This window comes from Dasypus novemcinctus, chromosome 21 (assembly GCF_030445035.2).
Source record: "Dasypus novemcinctus isolate mDasNov1 chromosome 21, mDasNov1.1.hap2, whole genome shotgun sequence".
Classification (NCBI taxonomy): domain Eukaryota; kingdom Metazoa; phylum Chordata; class Mammalia; order Cingulata; family Dasypodidae; genus Dasypus; species Dasypus novemcinctus.
Window position 1 is genome coordinate 79,314,929 of NC_080693.1, and position 19,809 is coordinate 79,334,737.

At 58.4% G+C, this 19,809-nt stretch overlaps 1 protein-coding gene across 3 annotated transcripts in view; it reads left to right on the forward strand.

Annotated features, from left to right (window-relative positions):
* Nucleotides 1-19,809, forward strand: part of TMEM104 (transmembrane protein 104) — a 57,471-nt gene that overhangs the window by 25,537 nt on the left and 12,125 nt on the right. For all 3 annotated transcript variants that reach the window (XM_058284685.2, XM_058284686.1, XM_058284687.1), the window contains exon 9: nucleotides 12,562-12,655. In XM_058284685.2, coding sequence (XP_058140668.1) covers nucleotides 12,562-12,655 — 94 coding nt within the window. The remainder of the gene's footprint in view (nucleotides 1-12,561; nucleotides 12,656-19,809) is intronic.

The following is a 19,809-nucleotide window of genomic DNA, read 5'->3' on the forward strand; positions in this document are numbered from 1 at the left end:
CTCTTTAGCTTCCTAGGAAGCTCCTGGGCCAGGGGGGGCTCTAGAACCTACCGCATGCCAGCTCCCTGGAGAGGCAGCTCGCGCCGACCATCCACCAGGGAGGAAGCTGGTGGATCGTCCGTGTAATTCCTAGACCCAGTTGGACAGAGCTCGTTAATCAGCCAGCTTGTTGTGTCTCCCCTCCAGCCCACTTCCAAGGTTACTCAGTGCTGGGGAAGGATTCTGCTCTGTCCCCAGTCTGTTTGCAGGGCAGGCGGCAGCAGGGAGGGGGTGGAGCTAATGGGGCCTCCTCGTGGCTTCTCTCGCCAGGGCCCCGTGTTCTGGGCACCTGACTACTTCCTCCCCGCATCAGCTCGGGAAGTGCAGGGGGTGGGGGCGGGGAGAAGAAGCCGAGGTCACCTGCAGTGCCTCCCACCCCTCTCTCAAGCGCTGTGCCAGCATCCCATGGTGGAGGCAGCCGAGGGCAGTCCCTCTGTCTCCTCACTGCCGTCCTGGGGCCCACATTGGGCCCCGTCCCCATGCCCTGCCAGCTAGTTGCTGGAGCTGGTTACTGGAGACGCAGGCTCTCAGGTCCACGGGCACAAGCCTCACTCATCCCTGAGCATAGCTGAGCAGTTCAGGTCCTGAAAGAATCAGGGTGCTTTTTCCCAGGGGAGCCGAGGGGCTGTGGGACCCCTTAGCACCGCCGGCATCCACTGTGCTCACTGCCCACCTGCCCCTCAAGCCTCCTGGTTCTCAGGACCTGGAAGGGTTAAGGGGCCCGCCAGGCAGAGACCCTAGCTTTCTCACTGACCTGCAGTAGCCTCGCCAGTCACAGCTCAGGGGGGAAACAAGGCAGTGTGTCCATCCTCCCCTGCCCTTGACATCCAGGATAAACAAACCAAGACAGAGAGCTGGTTGTGATTCTCAGTGCAGAGATTTCAAAGCCTAAGAAGCAGGAGCCAGTAAATCAAAACCCATGGTACCCAGAGACGCTTTGGTTCTTGCATCTTTTTTTTTTTTTTAAGATTTATTTATTTATTCCCCCCTTGCAGCTTGGTCCTTTCTTTGCTATCTCTGTGTCCATTTGCTGAGCGTTTTTTCTGTATCTGCTTGTCTCCCTTTGTTGGGTCATCTTGCTGCGCCAGCTCTCCACGGAGCATGGGCCATCAGCTCTCTGCAGTGCACGGGCCAGCTTTGCCTTCACAAGGAGGCCCTGGGACATGAACCCCGGGCCTCCCATATGGTAGGCGGGAGCCCAACTGATTGAGCCACAGCTGCTTCTCTGGTCCTTGCATCTTGAAGCCTGGCCCAGGGGGGCTTGAAAGAGAAAGGTGGTGTTCTCTTCTGGAGGGCAAGGCCATGACCGTTTCAAGCTCTCCTCCCTCCGAGGAAAGACCTGCCTTCCACTACAGTGCCCGTTTTCTCTTCTGGAGAAGGGCTCAGATCCAGCTCGCTGGAAGGACCTGGGATAGTGGCCTCCTCACTCCATGGCTGCAGCCACCCAGGACAGGGCTGTCCCCGCTGTGCTCACTCTCCCTCTGGAAACTTCTGTCTCTTTAGAACAGAGAGGAGACCCCTTCCCAGTGACTCAACAGGGCAGGGGAGAGGGGGGCATTGTGTTACTTTTCCAGGCTGGAGGAGGTGTAGGCCTGCTTGCTTTCCTGCACAAAGACTGACCCAGGGAGGTGAAGATTTTCTGCCTCTGCAATTTCAAGCTTTTGAGCCTGCATTTAAGTGAATCTGACTGCCATTTCTCAGCTTAAAACCCACTCCTCTCATCTAAAAGGCGAGGTCTGCTCCAATCTCCTTCTGAAGACTTCTCTCCCATCACTGCCCCACCCTCGCTGGTCACTGTCCTCCAGAGACACGGGCACCCTCCAAGCTCTGCCCTTCGCGTGCTGGGTGCTTGTTTCAGGGTTTTTCCAGCCCAAGCTCAGGGCCCTTCGCTGATGTGCCCTCTGTGGCCCAGCCCTCCCCTCTCCCCACCTCTGCCTGACATTCATTAGACTTTGATAATTATTTATTTACCAGGCCTCACTGCGAGATCCTGGGGTGGGTCTGTGTCTCGCCACCTCCATCCTGAGCCAGCATGGGGCGTCAAGCAGAGTTGTTGCTCAGTGAGTGTCTACGTGGAGGGCGGCTGCTCCTGGTAGAGGGCGCACCCCTACTTCTTGGGGCCGAACATCGGAGCAGCTCGCTCCATCGGCCCTTGGCCTGCTGTCTGCCAGGGCTCCCCACAAGCTGGCGGCCACAAGTCCAGCTGGACAAACCCCGCGAAGAGCTGGTCCCCCCGCTCACCATGGCCAGGACAGAGGCTACCCCTCAGCATGGCCAAGGGGCACCCCAGAATCGGGAGGGCTGGAGGTAGAGGGGAACAGTTAGAAGCTGTCCCAGTGCCATGGAATCATTGGCTCACCACCCATCCCTTTCACTGCCACCTTCGGCACCTGAAACACGAGGTGAGACATATGGGACAGGTGCCCTCTCCAAAGGCAGCTCTTTCTCTCCAGGCAGAGCCACCAGCCCTCACCCACTGCACCCCACTTCCCACAGTCTGACACCACCTCCTCCTCAGGGTGTTTTCAAGGCCTGGTAGTGAGTCGCTCAGGCCCTGGGTCTTTTCACCAGGACGGGTGAGTGCTGGGTTCTGCCTGCTTTCACCTTTGTAAGGTCCTGGCTGTCCTTTAGAAACCTCGGTGGCTTGTGATCTTTAAGTGAGTGACTGTATGGGATTTCCACAATATTTATCTTTTCCTCCCAAACCACAAAGGTAGGGAGGAAATACTTGGCTCTGTGCCCACCACCGGGTGCCAACTGGCTTTTCAGCTGAGAAAGAGGCAGCACGGGCACGCAGGCTGGGAGTGAGCAGCAGTGCCAGACGAACGCCATTGGACAGGCCAGCCTCAAAGGGGAGCACCGGGGACGGTAGAAAGGCGCCGCTTCTGACGTAATCACAGGAGGCACTTAAGGCCCAAAGAGGGAACGGGTCCTGGCACCCTGGGCCCCAGTCTCAGTTGCGTCAGAGGAGTTGTGGATCTTAAGCACTTGTGCTACCACTGAACCTAAGATTTCTAAAGTGGAGACAATGACCGATTCACGGGGTGTTGGGACTCAACAGGGACCATCGATGGTCTCTCCCCTTCAATGAGAGGCTTCAGTCTTCTAGGGAGTTCCAAGAAGCTCTCTGAGGGCCTCTGGGATCTGTGCTGACAGGGCCGAGGCCCTGGGGGAGGCAGAGTGGCCTCCCCGGGGAGGAAATCAGGAGAGATGGCTCTCTCTCTGGGCAGCTCTCCTGACCCAAGGGTGGGCTTGGCCGTCAAGCCCTGGCTGGAGGGTTTGGTTCCTCTCGTCTGTTCCATAGTTCAGGGGCCACTTTAGAACTACCTTCTGGCTCATTGTTGCCTTCCCAGAGGCCTCCTCTCAGAGGCTCACGGCCTCCAGCAAATGCAGACTTGCCTCTTGGCGGGAGCTGCAGGCATTCCGTGCCTCCACACATACAGGTTCAGAATGAGGCTGAATTTTTTGGCCTGAGCAGACACGGTTTTCTGCTGAAGGACATCATGAGATAACAACTGATTTATTAATATAGTGAATTTCCCAAGCTCATGAAGCACATGCTTTTTTAGAATGTTCTAGGCACAAGGTGTATCCAAAGTACCTTCCAGGTGAAGGGTTTGGAGGGTGGAGGGTGGAGGTGGAGTCCAGGCATTCCAGGAAGGTCCTGACAGACGCTAAACTGTAAATGCTCTGCAGGAGGTGAGGTAAGTGCACTAGAGGAGGTGGGGTAAGTTTTCTAGAGAAGGCAGGGTAATGCTCTAGAGGAGGAGGAATTAGGTGCTCTAGAAGGAGCACCCCAGCCTCTATCTGTGCCCGTCACCCACTCTCCACCTGGTAAGCAGAATGTGAGCTGCTGGCAGCAGGACTGGCAGTGTCTGCCGTGTGGGTGGGTTGGCATCTGGAAGCCTGACCAGCCATCTGTCCTGGCAGAAACCCCCTCCCCACACTCTCATATTTCCCATAACAAGGCCCCCATATTCTCTGTGCCAGCCCATCACTGGGCAGGCCTCAAAGGGCAGCACCGCTGATCTGCCCTGGGGGAGAACCGTCATTTCTCGAAGCTCTTACACAGTTCCGTTGGCAAGTGCCAATTCTGCAAAACCCATACAGCCTCCTCTAGATGGCACGGGGCGGCTCAGCACAGAGTTTTGGCAAATTGGCTGTGACAGTTCAGTGGCCTTTATGCACATGGCACAGTCACGTTTTTCAGACACAGTCCTGATTCTCTCACCGTCGTTTTCTGCATGACGACTGAGCCTTCATGTCTAGTCAGGCAGCACTTGAACTCTTCTAGAGAGCATCTTAGACCAGTTTTGGGCTCGGGAGGAAGTCGTGAGAGTCTCGTAACAATGGTATTGCCCTAATTCTTTGGGTAGGAAGCCCTTGCTTGGCTGCTCCTACCTTGGATGTTCGGAGGACTGAAGGGGTGACACCTTCGGCACGACCTGTACTTGCTGGGGGCAGGTGGGCAGGGCTGACATTGGCCAAACCCCTTCTGTGCACCCCCAGTGCCCTTTGGGAGGCTTGATAACTTGCCAGGGTCTCCTGTGCACACTAGCGCTATCAGAGCCACGGGACTCTGCAGCCCTCGCCGTCCTTTTTGGGGGATAAATCCCCAGAGGCTGTGATTCAAGTTTGGAAGATTAAAAATCTCAAACCAAAATGTACACAGTATTTAAGTGTGCCTCGATGATGGGGGAGGTTGTTGGTGTGGGAGGAATGGGGTGGGAGAGTTGGGGGGTATACAGGAACCTCATATTTTTTAATGTAACTTTTTTTTTTTAAGATTTATTTTTTTTATTTCTCTCCCCTTCCCCCTTCCCAGTTGTCTGATCTCTGTGTCCATCTGCTGCATGTTCTTACTTGTCCACTTCTGTTGTTGTCAGTGGCACGGGAATCTGTGTCTCTTTCTGTTGCGTCATCTTGTTGTGTCAGCTTTCCGTGTGTGCGGCACCATTCCTGGGCAGGCTGCACTTCCTTTCGCGCTGAGCGGCTCTCCTTACGGGGCGCACTCCTTGCAGGGTGCACTCCTTGCGAGTGGGGCTCCCCTAGGCGGGGGACACCCCTGCGTGGCACGGCACTCCTTGCGTGCATCAGCACTGCACATGGGCCAGCTCCACACGGGTCAAGGAGGCCCGGGGTTTGAGCCGCGGACCTCCCGTGTGGTAGATGGACGCCCTAACCACTGGGCCAAGTTCACTTCCCAATGTAACTTTTTTGTGTATGATGTATATATTTTCAAAAAAACACAATTTACAAAAATGATGAGGTGGGGGGGTGGGGAGTGGATTATATGGGAACCTCTTGTGTTTTTTGTGTTTTTTTTATGTTTTTTTAATGTAACATTCTTGTGATCTATTAACTTTAATAAAAAAAAAATAACGGGGGAAAAAAGGAAATAAAAACAGAGTCCTTGAACATTTCGTCACTGCACTTCAAGGACCTGTTTGAAGTTTAGTTCTCATTTAGGGATGGGTCGATGCCGAGCTGCCATGAACCCCGATGAACTCGTAACCCCAGCTCCCCACAGGAGCGGCCCGTTTCCTTTATTCCTGCAGGGGGAGCCCTCAGGATCAGTCCAGGAAACTCAGCTGGGCAAGCAGTGTGTTTTCCTCCACCTGAGCGAACGCCCGAGAGCCCCAGGCACACCCAGCCCCATGTTCCAGAACCAGCCCCCGGAGATCCCTGGTATTTGGGGCGATCAGGCAGCCAGCCCCGCTCAGCACTCCAAGGCTTGTTACCTTGTGGAAACGTCACACCCCTGCCCCCACTAGAATTAACAGAAATCTGTCGCACCCTAGCTCCAGAAAAGAAGGCTCTAAGTGGACCTGCTGGCCTTCGGTGTCAAAACCCCAGGCACCGCCAGGTGGTGCGAAGGGAAAGCTGCTGAGGCCTGAATTCTTGGCTCTCGGAGGTGCCATCTCACGACACCAAGGGAGCCAAAAGCCAAACCGAAAAAGCCCCGTATTTTTAGAGGGAGATAAATAAGCAGGTTCGTAAAGGGCTGCCCACCTAGCGATCTAACACAGGGCAAAGTGCTCGTCGCCAAGACAAACTGTCACCCTCCTTCACTTCCAAGCCCTCCCTCCGCCTGAAGGAGCACCGGGGGCACTGCCCGCCCCGTTCGGCGTTCATCCCACTGGTCGCTGCCCCTTTGCTCCAGTCCGGGTGGGGAGGCAGGGGCGGAGGGGCCCATCGACATCCCGGCTGCCCTGCTTCTCTTTGGGGTCTTCTCCCTGCCCCTCGTGGTGGGAGGTAGTCACTGTGTGGCTCCTTGTCCCGTGGCTTCGTTTTGGCATGCAGTCGCTCACAGCATTCTCAGGCGGGTGTCCTGTCTCGCAGGCATCACTTTTGCACTTGTGTCCTCTCTTCCCTGTCCTCTGAGAGGCCGTCCATCCCCCCCCTTCTGGGAAGGGTAAGAGGGGACCAGCAGTATTACTGAATTTCATTGCGGCTGAGGTTGTGCTTGGCAGCTGCAGTCCACTCCAGCTCTCCCCAGAAAGAGAAGAGGTAATGGCAAAGAGGATTTTTGGAGCTGGTTTTGTTTTGTAAGAGAAGAGCTGGGGCTGGCAGGTTTGTGGGTGTCTGGGGGCTGTGAGGGCATGGATTCCAAAAGGCAGGCGTGAGAAGCTGTGCTCCTTTGAGGCCCCTCCCTCCTTGTGTGCACACACTTAAGGTTTCCGCCAAGACACCCTCCCCCTGGGGGCCAGCCCCCCCAGCGTCCAGACCCCTTCCTTTTGGAGGTCCCTGGGAGATGCTGGTGGGGAAGGGCAGCTATGGTGCCCCAAGCTCCCTCACACATGCATTTCCTCCTTTATTGGGGGTGAATATCATTCTCCTCTGAAACCACTGGGCAAACTCAGAGCAATGCTGTTTCAATTTGCTCTTCCTAAATGAATGAAGCCTGTTGATTTCGCGTCTTTGGGGAGAGTTTTTTCTCCTGCCATAGTGAACTGTTTTCAGCAAAGCAGGTGGGCTTTTGCCAGCACAGGCACTAGGCAGGAGGGAATGGGTGAGTGGGACGAGGCAAGGCAGCAGGACTGGGCTGGACTCTCCGTCCTCTGCAGGACTAAGCCTTGCCTCCAGACATTTCCCCATCACACTCAGCGCATTCCACAAGTCATTGTGCAAGGCCCTTCCTAGGTGCCGTGATAGGATGATTCCTGGCCCACCGCTGCAAAAGGTAACCCAGGGAGAAAAGAACAGCTGAAAATGACACGAATCCAGTAACGCAGTACCAGCTGTGTGCTTAGTAGTCCACTTAAGAGCCCACTGGGAGGATTCAAATACTTCGGGATACTCTTGAAAGAGGCTGGAGCTTGAGCAGAGCTTTGAGCTGGTGAAAAAATGAGGAAGATGTAAGAGGGAAATTCTGCGCAGACAGAAGGAGTCACAAGGGGGGAAAAGGCATGAGGCTAATTAGCTTGCTGTGGGCACAGGAGGTGTCGGAGAGGAGGAAACAGCCTAAAACAGGGCAGGGGACAGGGATTGCAGCAAAAAGATCATTGGGGGGTCAAGAGCCTGGCATGCTCCCTCGCTACCCCTTACCCTGTCCCCATCTTTCAAATCCCTTGGTTTCCCCATCAGTAAAAATGGGGGTGTCGTCCTCGGCCCTGAGTACCTCACAGACCAGGAGAATAAGGAAATGGTGTGGACATGAGCACTTTGTAAAATGCCACCTAGAGGCGGTGGTCTCATCATAGGGCAGCTTGGCTTCAGCAGCAGAAAGTTCTGGTGGACAGTGGCGGAGAGGAATAGCAGCCAGGAAGGCGCGCCTGAGACGACGTGGTGGCCTCGCCAGTAGATGCAGGACTTAGGGGATTTGCAGCCTTGTCAGCTGGGATGTTTGACTCGGGATTAACACAAAATTAAAAATTTCACAGTGTTTCTCTTACCAGCTAAATATGCAGAGAAATTTGGGGACAGAAAGAGCTCTTTGCTTTACTTTTGTTCTGATGTTGCCTTCATACAGTTAAAGGACCTAATACGTTGCCAATCCTGGGCTTGTTTTGTGTGTGAAATCAGATTTATCGAGTTGGAGCATTCCCTCGTAACAACTCTGTGTCGTAGCATTAAGGCTAGAGAAGATGGAGGCAAGGTGAGCCAGCTCAGCAACAGCGCGTCCAAGTCCAAAGTTGTTGATTTGAAGATCCCGTTCTCTCAAGTAGCAGGGGTCTGTGTTCACACTGCGCCAGACCACTCCCAAGAGGAAAGCAGGGGAAGTGGATTTGGCTCAACTGATAGAGCGTCCGCCTACCACATGGGAGGTCCAGAGTTCAAACCCCGGGCCTCCTGACCCATGTGGAGCTGGCCCATGAGCAGTGCTGATGCACACAGTGCCGTGCCACGCAGGGGTATCCCCTGCGTAGGGGAGAGCCCCAAGCACAAGGAGTGTGCTTCATAAGAAGAGCTGCCCCACACAAAAAAAGCGCAGTCTGCCCAGGAGTGGCACTGCACACATGGAGAGCTGATGCAGCAAGATGACACAACAAAAAAGAGACAGATTCCACAGTACTGCAGACAAGAATACAAGCAGACAAAGAAGAACACACAGTGAATGGACACAGAGAGCAGACAATGGCGGGGGGAGGAGTGAGAAATAAATAAAAAAATAAATCTTTAAAAAAAAAAGGAAAGCAGTGGCACCAGTGCATGCCAAGCCTTCGCCAGCCGGGTGCCAGCCTGCTCGTACCTGTGCTTCTGTACTTTCGGGCATCGGTCGAGCCACCATTCTGTCCAGGACACTTCAAGTACAGCCCCCGCCAACCCCCAAAAGGCCGATTACTCCCTCTCCTGCATCTTTCAGACACTGATTCCCGAGAGTGGGTTTCCTCCATGTCCCCGCTGCACGGGGCAGAGCAGGACCTGCTCTTCGCTCCTCCTGTCCTTGAACCTCATCTCTGGCTGCAGCTGGAGCAGCGTGCTCCTCACGGACCTCGACGCCAGCTCAGCGCCTGGCTGCTTGGTGCAGCTCCAGGATGGGAACACAGGTGTAAAAGAGCTGCGGCCCCTGCCCTTGACGGGACACTGGTGCCAGCCACAGGGACCAGGGGACACCCGTGGCCCAGACACTGCTGACGCCAATGAGGGGACTCTGCGGCAACAGATTGGTGAAGGAACAGACATTTGAGTGGGACTCGGAGGACAGACAGGACTTTGACCAGCAGAAACGGAGCCACGAGCTTGCCCGGCAGAGGCAGCATGGCAGGAGGGCGCTGGACCTCCGGGGGACCTCAACCAAGGGCTACTGGACTGTCGGTTTGGCAGGTAGAGTCTTCAGAGATAAGACAGAAAAAGAAGACTGGAGTCATATCCTGGGGGCATTGTCCTCTGAAATGGGGAGCCCTTGAGAGATGAATGAGAGCGGGCCAGGCCAGGCTGAGCTGTAGGAGCTGATGCAAGCACCAGCGGACTAGAAGAGAGGAAGGGAGGGCTGCAGCAAGGACCAGAGGAGAGGACAGGGACAAAAGGCACTGGGCAGAGACTCCCCAGGTGACAGTTGCGAATGCTTTCCTGCTTCCTACTTATCCTTTATGCGGGTCTCCCCCCCCCCCCCCCCCCGTCCGTTGTCTGTTCTCTGTGTCCATTCACTTGTGTTCTGTGTCTGCTTGGATTCTTGTCAGCAGCACCAGGAATCTTTGTCTCTTTTTTGTTGCGTCGTCTTGCTGCATCAGCTCTCCGTGTGTGCAGCGCCACTCCTGGGCCAGCTGCACTTTTTTCGCGCTGGGCAGCTCTGCTTACCAGACACACTTCTTGCTCATGGGGCTCCCCTATGCTGCTGGGGACACCCCTGCATGGCAGGGCACTCCTTGCCTGCATCAGCACTGCACGTGGGCCAGCTCACCACGTGTGTCAGGAGGCCCTGGGTTTGAACCCTGGACCTCCCATATGGTAGGCGGATGCCCTATCAGTTGAGCCAAATCTGCTTCCCTTTTTTTTTTTAAAGAAGTACTTTTGACTGCCACCATCTTGTCCCCACCTCCTGTGATGAGGTGGAGCTAGAAGAACCCTTGAAGAGGGACTGTTTGAAGTGCTCAGCAGCCTGTGGGGCTTGGGAAGCTGCTCAGGAGCCAGCTAATTTATAACATCCCATGGGCTAGATGGAAAGACCCGCGAGGATGGGTTGCCTTTTGGGTCTTGTGTTTCTTCTTGTTGCAAAGGGAAATGGTGAACACACAACTGCATGGTTTGGCTCTTCAGCACACAGACGGACCTACTGGGCCATCTGGAAACCAGAGCTTGCTCTTCTTTTGCCTTCCTTTCCTTCCAGAAGACCTCAGCAGCCACGCCTTGGCTGGGCAGCACGAGCCACCGCCTCGTCTCTGTCCTCCCTCCCTCTGGATGCTGCCCCTGCAGTTGCCAAGCTCTGAGATGAACTCATTTGCAGAGGACACCTGTTCCTAACGGGCCGCGGCTCGGTCTGTGCCTTCAGCCGGGCTCCCTCTGCTTGTGGCTCCGTGCCCAGGCTGCCACTCTGCCATCCGGGCGTGCTGGCTGTGATGAGGGGGCCCAAGTCCCCCCGAGCAGTGCAGGCAGTCTGTGCTCCTGAATGTTAGAAAGAACAAATCCCAGCCACATCCAGCCACGCGTGTCGCAGCTGTCAGCCACAGCCACGTCTTCAGAAAGCCCTTCCCCTGCAGTCCCCACTGAGCACAGACCTGCGGTCCCAGAAGGACGTGAGAACACCACAGAGGCACGGCCCCTCCACCGGCCCCTCCCTTGGGCTCCTTTAGCCTTTTGAGGGTGTGTGTGCTCGGTCCCTTTATACAGAGGGGTGCTGTCAGTGGGCTGGGGTGGGACCCGTCCTACGAGGTTGTACAGAATGAGGCCAAGGAAGAGGACGGAGGTGGGCTCTGAGCTCCTGCAGGAAGGAGGCCACTGCCGTCGGCCACGTCCTTGGCAGGGCTTGCCTGCGGGTGGTTCTGCTGCCCCCCTCTTTCAGGGGAGACCCCTCCCCACCCAGCCCTTTGGCAACAGCCATAGCAAATGGCTTTGTATTTGCCCTTCCACACGTCACCTCCTTCTCCCAAGCTTCAGAAGAGAAACTCATAGTGGAAAGTTCCCTCGAAGTGGGAATTTTCCTAAATGACTGACTGATGGTGCCGCATAGCCCTGCTGGCAGACCAGGCGGTGGTGCCTGCGTTACTGGAGCAAGGATGGGGGGCTCCCGCCCCACTGCTCTTGCCCGGAAAAGCCCCTGCTCCCGCCTCCCCCATCGTCCCCAGCATCGTGGAAGCTCCTCTTCCCCTGCCTCCCCCCTGAGCTGAAGCGGGGCTGGTTCTGAGCCTGGCAGAAAGCTCTTCTTCCCACCCCGTGGCTGCCAAGAGGCCTCACCCACCCCAGCTAATTAGAGCCTTTTCCTTAAGCGGCACTTTAGTCATTCATTCTCACGGCGCTAATGGACTTGGCTAAGAGGGCACAGCTTCTCCCACATCCTGCTCTCCTTGCTGATTGGGGCCGGGTGACTGCGGCTCAGCCTCCCGGGCAGGGGGGTGGGGCCCACCCAGAGGAGCAGCTGTGGCGCCTCCACCCAGAGCCAGGGCCCCCTCCTGCATCTGCCTCCTCGCTGGTGGGTGCCATTAGCATTACAGTGAGGAAACGGCAGAGTGTAAATGTTAATAGGGTCTGGTGCCGAGCACGCTTCCGGGTGGCAGATTGGAAATGGTGCCATCAGCTTAACTCCACTGAGCGGCTTTAATTCCTCCGCCCACCCCCCCCAGCAGCCAATTTGGCCTGGAAATCCTTCCCCTTTCTCAGGCCCTGCCCTGCCTCTGCGAAGGTTACCACCATTTGCTTTTGCAAAAAAGGGTTTAGATCTCCCCCAGGCCAGTTTCTTGGAACGGAGTTTGAATTCTTTAATCAAACAATAAACAAAAGCTAAACACTACCCACTTCTCCAGAAAGGAGCCTGAGGGGGATGTGCTTTGAGACACCCACTTCTGGCCTCCAGTCCCCACCCCGGCAGCCGCACTCCCAGCTTTCCTGGCGTGCTTTCTTCTCTTAGGCAGGACCCCTCCGAGTGAAGTGTCCTGGAAGTCTCCTGAAGCTACATGTGTTGCCAACCCTCCCGCACGTGTCTTCCCTCCGCTGCACTGCTTGGTCCAAGCGCCTGTGCCCCTCCTCCCCGTGTCCTTCCTCCCCAGCTTGCCTGGAGGGGCCAGGGCCCATCTGCTGAGTCCCCTGGGTCATCATTCCCAGGCCCAGCTCAGTGCCAGGTTCACAGGTCCTCGGGGACCTCGCTAGTTGGGGAGGACAGAAATGAGCGAGCCAGGCCCCAGGACGATGTCCGATATTGCCAAAAAGAGCAAGAAATGGCGGGGAAGCATGGCCCCAAGCCTCTCATCTCACCCCGGCACTTGAAAGCTCCGCTGGGTGGTGTGTGACCCCAGGGAGCCTGGCCCGCACCCGTGGAGGAGGCGTGGGCTGCCCGGGCCGTGGGAGGATGGCTTCTTCCCCGGGCAGACGGCCCGCTCTGCGCAGCCGGAATCCCGTGTCTTCCTGACCCTCATCTTCGCCACCCAGGCTGTCTTCACGCTGCTCCTTGGCCCTTTCACCTTCTTTGACGTCCAGAAGACCAAGTACCTGCAGATCCTGACCTCCCTGATGCGTTGGATCGGTGAGTCTGAGAAGCATCCCCCCGTCGTGCCTTCCTGAACCTTCCCTGGGGTGGCCGCTCAAGGGCTGCAACCGCGACCAGAGCGTGGCGGTGGTTTCCAGGAGCTTTGCGTCCGGGGCCTCCTTCCACCCTTTCCGCGAGGCTGGGAGGAGGCCAGTACTCCGCCTCCCTTTTCCCTGGGGGGACATGGGTACCGAGGAACAGCAGTGGCTTTTTGAGGCACATAGTGAGGGCTGAGCTGGGGCTGGATCCTGCTGACAGCAGGGCCACCGTCTTTTCCCCACGACCCTACCAATGTGTCCCCTGAGCCCAAAGGCCGACGCACAGTGGCCCGGCCGACCCGCCATCTACACGGCCACGAAGCCCACCGGGCGGGGAAGTAGCCACTGTGCACCTGTGTCCCTGGCCACCAGGGCTTGAAGACACCCGCTCGTGGTACCCCCTGAGCAGTGAGTGCCCTGCTGTGTGAGCGCACCCACGGGCCTCGGGTGGAGTCTGGGGGTCTCTTGCCCCTAAATCAGGTTCACTGCAGGGAGCATGTCCACCCCCGGCCACACCACCTGCCACCCGCAGGGAAGGGGCCGAGGCTGCTGCTCCGGGCGTTCCCGCCGCCCCATCAGCTGGCGCTTGTTCTGGGGATCGGGGTTCCTGTTGGGATGGGCAGCAGCAGAGGACACGATGACCCGGCCACTGGAGGGGCCTGCCCCGAGGGCGCTGCTTCCCAGCCCCTGCCTGCCCTCGGCACCGAGGTTCCAGAGGCGCCGACTAAGGCAGTGCTCTCGCGCCCTCAGTGCTATCCAGACCCCCCCCCCCATCGCCCCTGCCGCGGGTCGCAGCAGGAGATCGTGGTGGGCTGTTTCTGAGCCAGATGATTTGATTGCTAGCAAGTCTGGTTCCACCTGCTCAGGGGATCCCAGCGTAAGGTGGTGCTGCGTCAGGGGGCTTGAACCTTTGGCCTGACGGTCGCAGCGGCGTCCTCCAGCCTCCGCGGCCCGAGGGGCAGGGGCTCCCGCTGTGCACGGCCCCCGCTCCATGTACTGGGGGAACGTGCCCCTGGTGGGATGTTCTGCCTTATGTTGAGCCAAACCTGCCAGCCTGTAGCTTCTTCCCCCTCTTGGAACTTCCTTCCAAGGAAATGAGAGTACGACTGAGCTGGCTTGTGAGGCAGGCGGCCACGGGAGCAGGTCAGCCCGGCGGTGGCCCTCCGGGGCCTGTGATTTGATGAGCCTGGCTGTCATTGTCCACCTGAGAGCTCACCTGCCCAGTACCTGGCCAGGACAGAACTCCATGCTCACCTGTCAGCTGGTCTGATCGCGCCCTCACCTGTGGGGTGTTGACCCCAGGCTCCATTCACAAGTTCCAGGTGGACACGACCGCCTTGGGCAGGAGGGGTAGAAACGCGTCCCTTAGAACTTGAGGGTCCCAGTAGCTCCAAGGACCCAAGCTGGATTGGAGTCTCCTTGGGTGCTGGGAGGGTTGGGTTTGTGTCCAGAAGTGCGGTCCCCAGGACTCAGAATCGCCAGCCAACTGCGCGCCTCCTTTCGGGCTCTCAGGTGGCGTCCTTGAAAGCCCCCTGGCTGCTTCTGACGCCCTTTCCTCAGTAAGGGCGTGCCTCAGTCGCCCTCCTTGCTGCCTGGTCTAGTCCCAGCTCCTTGCGCTCCCTTCAGCTGGCCCTGAACCCCCGAAAGGCTGGGCCCGCCCTGCTCAGATGGGGCGCCCTCCACCTGCGGCATCACGTCGGGCAGAGGCTCATTCAGCGCTGGCGCCGGAGCTGAGCTGTGTCCCGTTTCCTCCGCCTCGCCCAGGAGGACGGGAGCAGGTGGGGCGCGGTGGAGGAGACGCTCACGCTCCAGCTCCGTGACGGATTCCTATGTCGACCCACGAGTGGACGGTCCCCTGGTAATGATAGTTGATGGCTTCCGTCGCACCCGGGCCCGTGGGCGCGGTGAATTCCTCTGTGCATCTGGTGAGCGATCCAGTCACTGAGAGAGAGAAGATGGTAGAAGGGAGAGGAGGTAAACAAGGGCCATGGTCTTATTCCAGAACGCAAGGCGCCTCCGCCGTCAGCGCGAGGGGCCTAGAGGCGTCTCGGACAGTCCTGCTCCCTTTCGGGTCGGCTTTTGGAGGCTGCCGAGCGCCAGGCCCGCAGAGTGGATTCGAGGGCTCTCAGCGGAGAGCCCCGTCCCCTGGCGCCGGCTTCCTTGCCACCTCCTAACCAATATGCCCCTCCCACAGGGCCCCTGGCCGGCCCCACCGCCCGCCCTCAGCTGGCTCCTCTGTGAGGAGGCCCCAGCCCTTTCCGAGGCGGCAGCCCCCCCCACTGTCCCACCCCAAGGTCCCCAGAGCCCTCTGAGCCGCCCCCACGGGGCACGAGCGGGAGGCAGGGAATGGCCTGGGAAGGTCGCTGGTGCTGCGTTCTCGGCGTGACATTGTCGTCTGCTGTCCCAGAGCTGCTGTCTCTTTACTCCTGATCCAGGAGATAATGAAGGCAGGCGCCTCCCCAGGGAGCATCACTTCTCCCAGCGCCACGGTGGGTGGCAGGGCACACGCCGCTATCGCTTTCCTGCCGCTGTTAAGTCAGCGCTCTGGGTGGGAGCCCGGGGCCCAGCCCCCAGCCCAGGGCACTGGAGCCACCTGCGCAGGTCTCTCCTAAGCGCAGCAGGAAGGTGTTTTCACGTTCAGAGGAGGAGGAAGGGAATGGAGGCCCCGGCGGCGCCTCTGTGTCTGAGACCGCAGGCCCCCCATTGCATCTGTGCGGGCGCCCAGGAGCAGGGCTAGACCCTACTGAGGGGGTGCTTCCCTTGGTCCAAGCCCACCCCAGGCGATCTTTCTAGAACTGGTCCAGAGGCAGTGAGCATTAAAGCCCAGTGCGTCCTCTCAGGCCCGTGCCAAGCTTCGTTGCAGGGAGCGCCCCCTCCATTTTGCTTCTGCCAAGCAGCTGCATGGCTGCGCCCCTCCCGCCAGCCTCCTCCTCTCCCACCCTCCCGCGCCTCCTGCCTCTTCCCTCTGCCCAGATTGGGACTGTGCCTTTCCAAGAGAGCCGTGAGGGGCTCGGGGGCAATAAGCTGCCTTGGATTCCAGGAAGACCACGGGGAGAAATGAGCACCAACAGGACCGGAAAGTCATCAATAACTGTGCTGAGCCGGAAACTTCCTTGTGCCTAATTAGGAGTTTGTTCTGCCATCTGTTGGAATGAGTCTGGGGAAGATTGCCAGAGCCCCCGCTCTCCCCCCGCCCGACCCACAGAGCAGGGCCCTGGAGTTCAGGATGGTGCTGAGGCATCCTCGTGCTGCCAATGTGGGATTTAGAGGGTTCCGTGGCCTTTGCAAATAGCACGAGGCCAGGAAACCCGTCAAGAGGCTCCATGACAAGTGACAGTACTGATTCATTCGTTTGGCTCCCCACATACGTTCTGGGGCGGACAGGCCAGCCTGTTGGGGACACCTGGATTGCACATGCCCCTGAACCCACGTGTGCAGTTTCTCCCCAGCTGTCCCCAGCGAGTGCGAGTGCCGTTCCCAGCTCAGCCGACCTCCCGACCAGCTTTGTCACCCGGGCAGCTGCCCCGCAGGTGGCCACTGCAGAACAGCCACGGCCGTTGAGCCCCCCGGGCTTCGGGTGCAGCGGGCCAGTGCCCTGCAGGTGCCCACACCGTACCTCCTCCCTTTGTCCCCTTCCAGGTGGGTGGGTCGGTGTCCACTGTCAGCGTGTAGGGACAAGCCTCCTCGGCCTATTTCTCCGTCTGCAGCCTTGTCCCCCAGACAGCTGTGGAGGTGAAGCAGGACTGGGCTTCAAGCCCTCAGCGTCGGGCCCTGCTCAGGGACCCTAGCCGCGGGGAGCATCGCTGTCCTCATGGTCCCTCTCAGCCGTTGCGTCCCAAGCATGGTCTCAGAGCAAGTGTCCCTTGGGGCTGGCCACAAAACATGACCTCAGCCACCTCCAGAAAGGTCTGGGGTACCTGCCTCTCCCCCGCCCCCTCCCAGTTTACAACTTGAGGCATTCCCGGGCGGCTCTGGGCACCCAGCCCTGATCTCTGTGCATGCCAGGAGCGAGCCCTCCCTCCAGCTGTGCAGCCACACCCCACCCCGGGCCCACAGGCCAGCACAGTAACACGGGAGCCTGGGCCTCCAGCCCCTACACTAAGGACTGGGGACTGTTCCCACGGCAGTGGCTGCCCAGCAGGGAGCTGGCCGGCCGGCCGAGACAGCACGTGGGCTCCGCCCGCGGTACCAGCCTGCCGCTGCAGGGCCTTGCCCCGGGGACAGAGCAGCTGGCTGGGCTCAGGGCGCCCCAGTCGGTGTTACTGAAAAACCGAGTCTGTCTGCTCCAGGCAGCTTGGCCAGGGCCGGGAGGCCCCACAGGGCCCCGCTCCTCTGATTGTGTATTCAGAGCAGACGCTGCCGTTACTCATGTCTCCAAGTTCCCAGTAAACTGGGCCAGATGCACCGCCGTCTCCAGGCTTTCATGGGGAAACTCAAGCCTGTCTCATGAAGGGCTGGGACCCACTCACCCCACTTCCCCCTGGCAGGTGCCCCAGATTTGTTTTGCAGACCAAGCCAGCAAGGAGAGGTAGGTGAGGGCGGTGGCGGTGGCAGAGGCAGAGTTCCCCGGGGCGGCCTGGCTGCTCCTCCCAGGGCTCCACGGCTGCTGGGGCGCCTGCCCCGGGGACTGTTCCAGTCCCTCACCATCGGGGACTGCTCTGATCACTCACCATCGGCCACCGGGGCTGCCAGGCCAAGCCTCTGTCTCCCGCGCGTCCCGTCCCATGCCCCACTGGCTCGCAGCATTTGAAGTCCTTCACAGCCACACTCCATTGTCCCTTCGCTCAGTGAGGGCTTCTCAGGGGCCCAAGGAGGAGCCCCAGAACCAAGGTGGCGTGCTCGTGCCCCTCCCGGCAAGCTCCCCCACCCTGCCCTGTTGTCAGCTGGCCTGGGCCCGGGCCTTTGCCGCAGCCCCACCCAGCCTCTCTTGGGGGGGGGGGTTCTCAGCAGGGTTCCCCAAAGCTATTAACGTCCAGCCTTCACTTGCCCCATGACCAGTGGAGGAAACCCAGAGGAACCTGTCGGTGTGTGTCCCAGTTGGGTCTTCGTTTTATTCTTGGTCTTCTAAACGCCTCTCTGTGACGGCAGGGGCCAGTTTATAAGGAGGAACCTGGGGTCTCTATCTGAAGGCTCTTAGGGTACAGTGAGCACTTAATTGAAGTATGTTGGAACAGAGCTAGCTGCGCGCCTCCAGATGACACCGTTCATTAGCGTCAGGACTGGCCCCAAGTTGTGCCTTGGCCCTAGCCCCGGGGTCCTGGAATTTATGTTTCTACAAAGGAATGCGGGCGACCTTGTCTTGGAACAGCCCCTCCTGATCCTCCCCTCCTTCTCTCCTCCCCCGTGCCTCTCTGCATCTGGCAGCCTGCACGAGAGCAAAGAGGCCGAGCTGCCTTCGGAGCGAGTGGCAGTGAGCAAGTTTTATGTCCAGTGCCCAGGCAGGAGATTAGCGGCCCGCACCCAGGACCCCTTGGCTTCTGCTCTCGCAGTGATTATGAACTGAGCTCGCTCTGACAGCACAAGAATGAAACCTTTAGATCCTGCCCTCCTAGGAGTCACTTTCCATACTTTCGCGGGTGTGGAAAAGTTAAAGGATGGGAGAAAATGCCAGAACTCTTGAGTTCAGACCTAAGACTTGATTGCTTCACAGACTCAAACACCTGCCTCTTTTCAAATGCTCCCTTCTCGTGTCACACTTGGGTCTTGTGGGGTCAGTAATTTAGCCAAAGTGGGGAGACTGTCGGTCCTGTAAAGCTGATTGTTTAGACACCCTTCTCTTCTGCTTCCATGGTGATGAGTGGACAGAGCCAGAATCCTCCAGAAGCCACAGGGTCTGACCCAGCATGGGAAGGTAGTCACATTGGCTTAAAATCCTTCCTTTCAACTGAAATCCCAGTTGTTTTGGTTGGTTGTCATAGACAAGGCCTTTCTGGCACCATCTTCCTTCAGCCTCGCCGCAGCCCCGAGAGGTAGGCTCTGCAATCACCTTCATATTTAAAGGTGATGAGGGAAGCCGACTTGGCCCAGTGGTTAGGGCGTCCGTCTACCACATGGGAGGTCCGCGGTTCAAACCCTGGGCCTCCTTGACCCGTGTGGAGCTGGCCCATGCACAGTGCTGATGAGCGCAAGGAGTGCCCTGCCACGCAGGGGTGTCCCTACGTAGGGGAGCCCCATGCGCAAGGAGTGTGCCCCGTAAGGAGAGCCGCCCAGTGCAAAAGAAAGTGCAGCCTGCCCAGGAATGGTGCTGCACACACGGAGAGCTGACACAGCAAGATGACGCAACAAAAAGAGACACAGATTCCTGTGCCACTAACAACAACAGAAGCGGACAAAGAAGACGACGCAGCAAATAGACACAGAGAACAGACAACTGGGGCGGGGGGGGGGGGAGGGGAAAGAAATAAATAAAATAAAATAAATACTTAAAAATAAAAATAAATAAAAATAAAGGTGATGAAACAGAGACACTGGGGAGTTCAGTAACCTACCCAAGACACCCAGTTAAGGGGCAAAACCAGGAGCTGAACCCAGTCTAGCTGGGAACTTGAGCTCACTTGTAAGCAGCAGCAGCCGCCGCCCCCTGGCTCTTTCCCAATTCCAGAACCTCCCACCTCGCCGAGCATCTTGCTGAATGGCTCTCCTAGCGCAGGTGGAGCAAATTCCCAGTCACCTGCTCCTGCTTCTTAGGGCGAGGACCTGCTTGCCCTTCAGGGGCCCTCGGGCCAGCGTTACCCACCTCGCTGCTCCCCACCCTCCCGGCAGGGCCTCGGGCAGAGGCGGTGTCCATGCCCAGGGCCCCACCAGGGGCAGAGGGAGAGCTGGTGCCAAGTCCGCCCGGATCCAGCTCCCTGCCTGGAGCCGCAGTGCCCAGGCTGCTGGCACGCACGCACCTGGCCATCCGTTACCATCAGCCCTGCTGTATTGATTCTCTGCTCGGAGAATCCCGGCAGCCGCCTGATGAATGGGTCTCCACCGTGCTCATGGCGGCCGTCGCGCAGCACTGGCCAGTGTCCACAGCCGTTCCCGGGAAACAGCAGGCTGTTCAGGGGGCCCTCTGGGCCAGGTTCAGAGGCCAGCGAGTTGGGGGGCAGCTCTCTGGAAGGCAAGGCATGA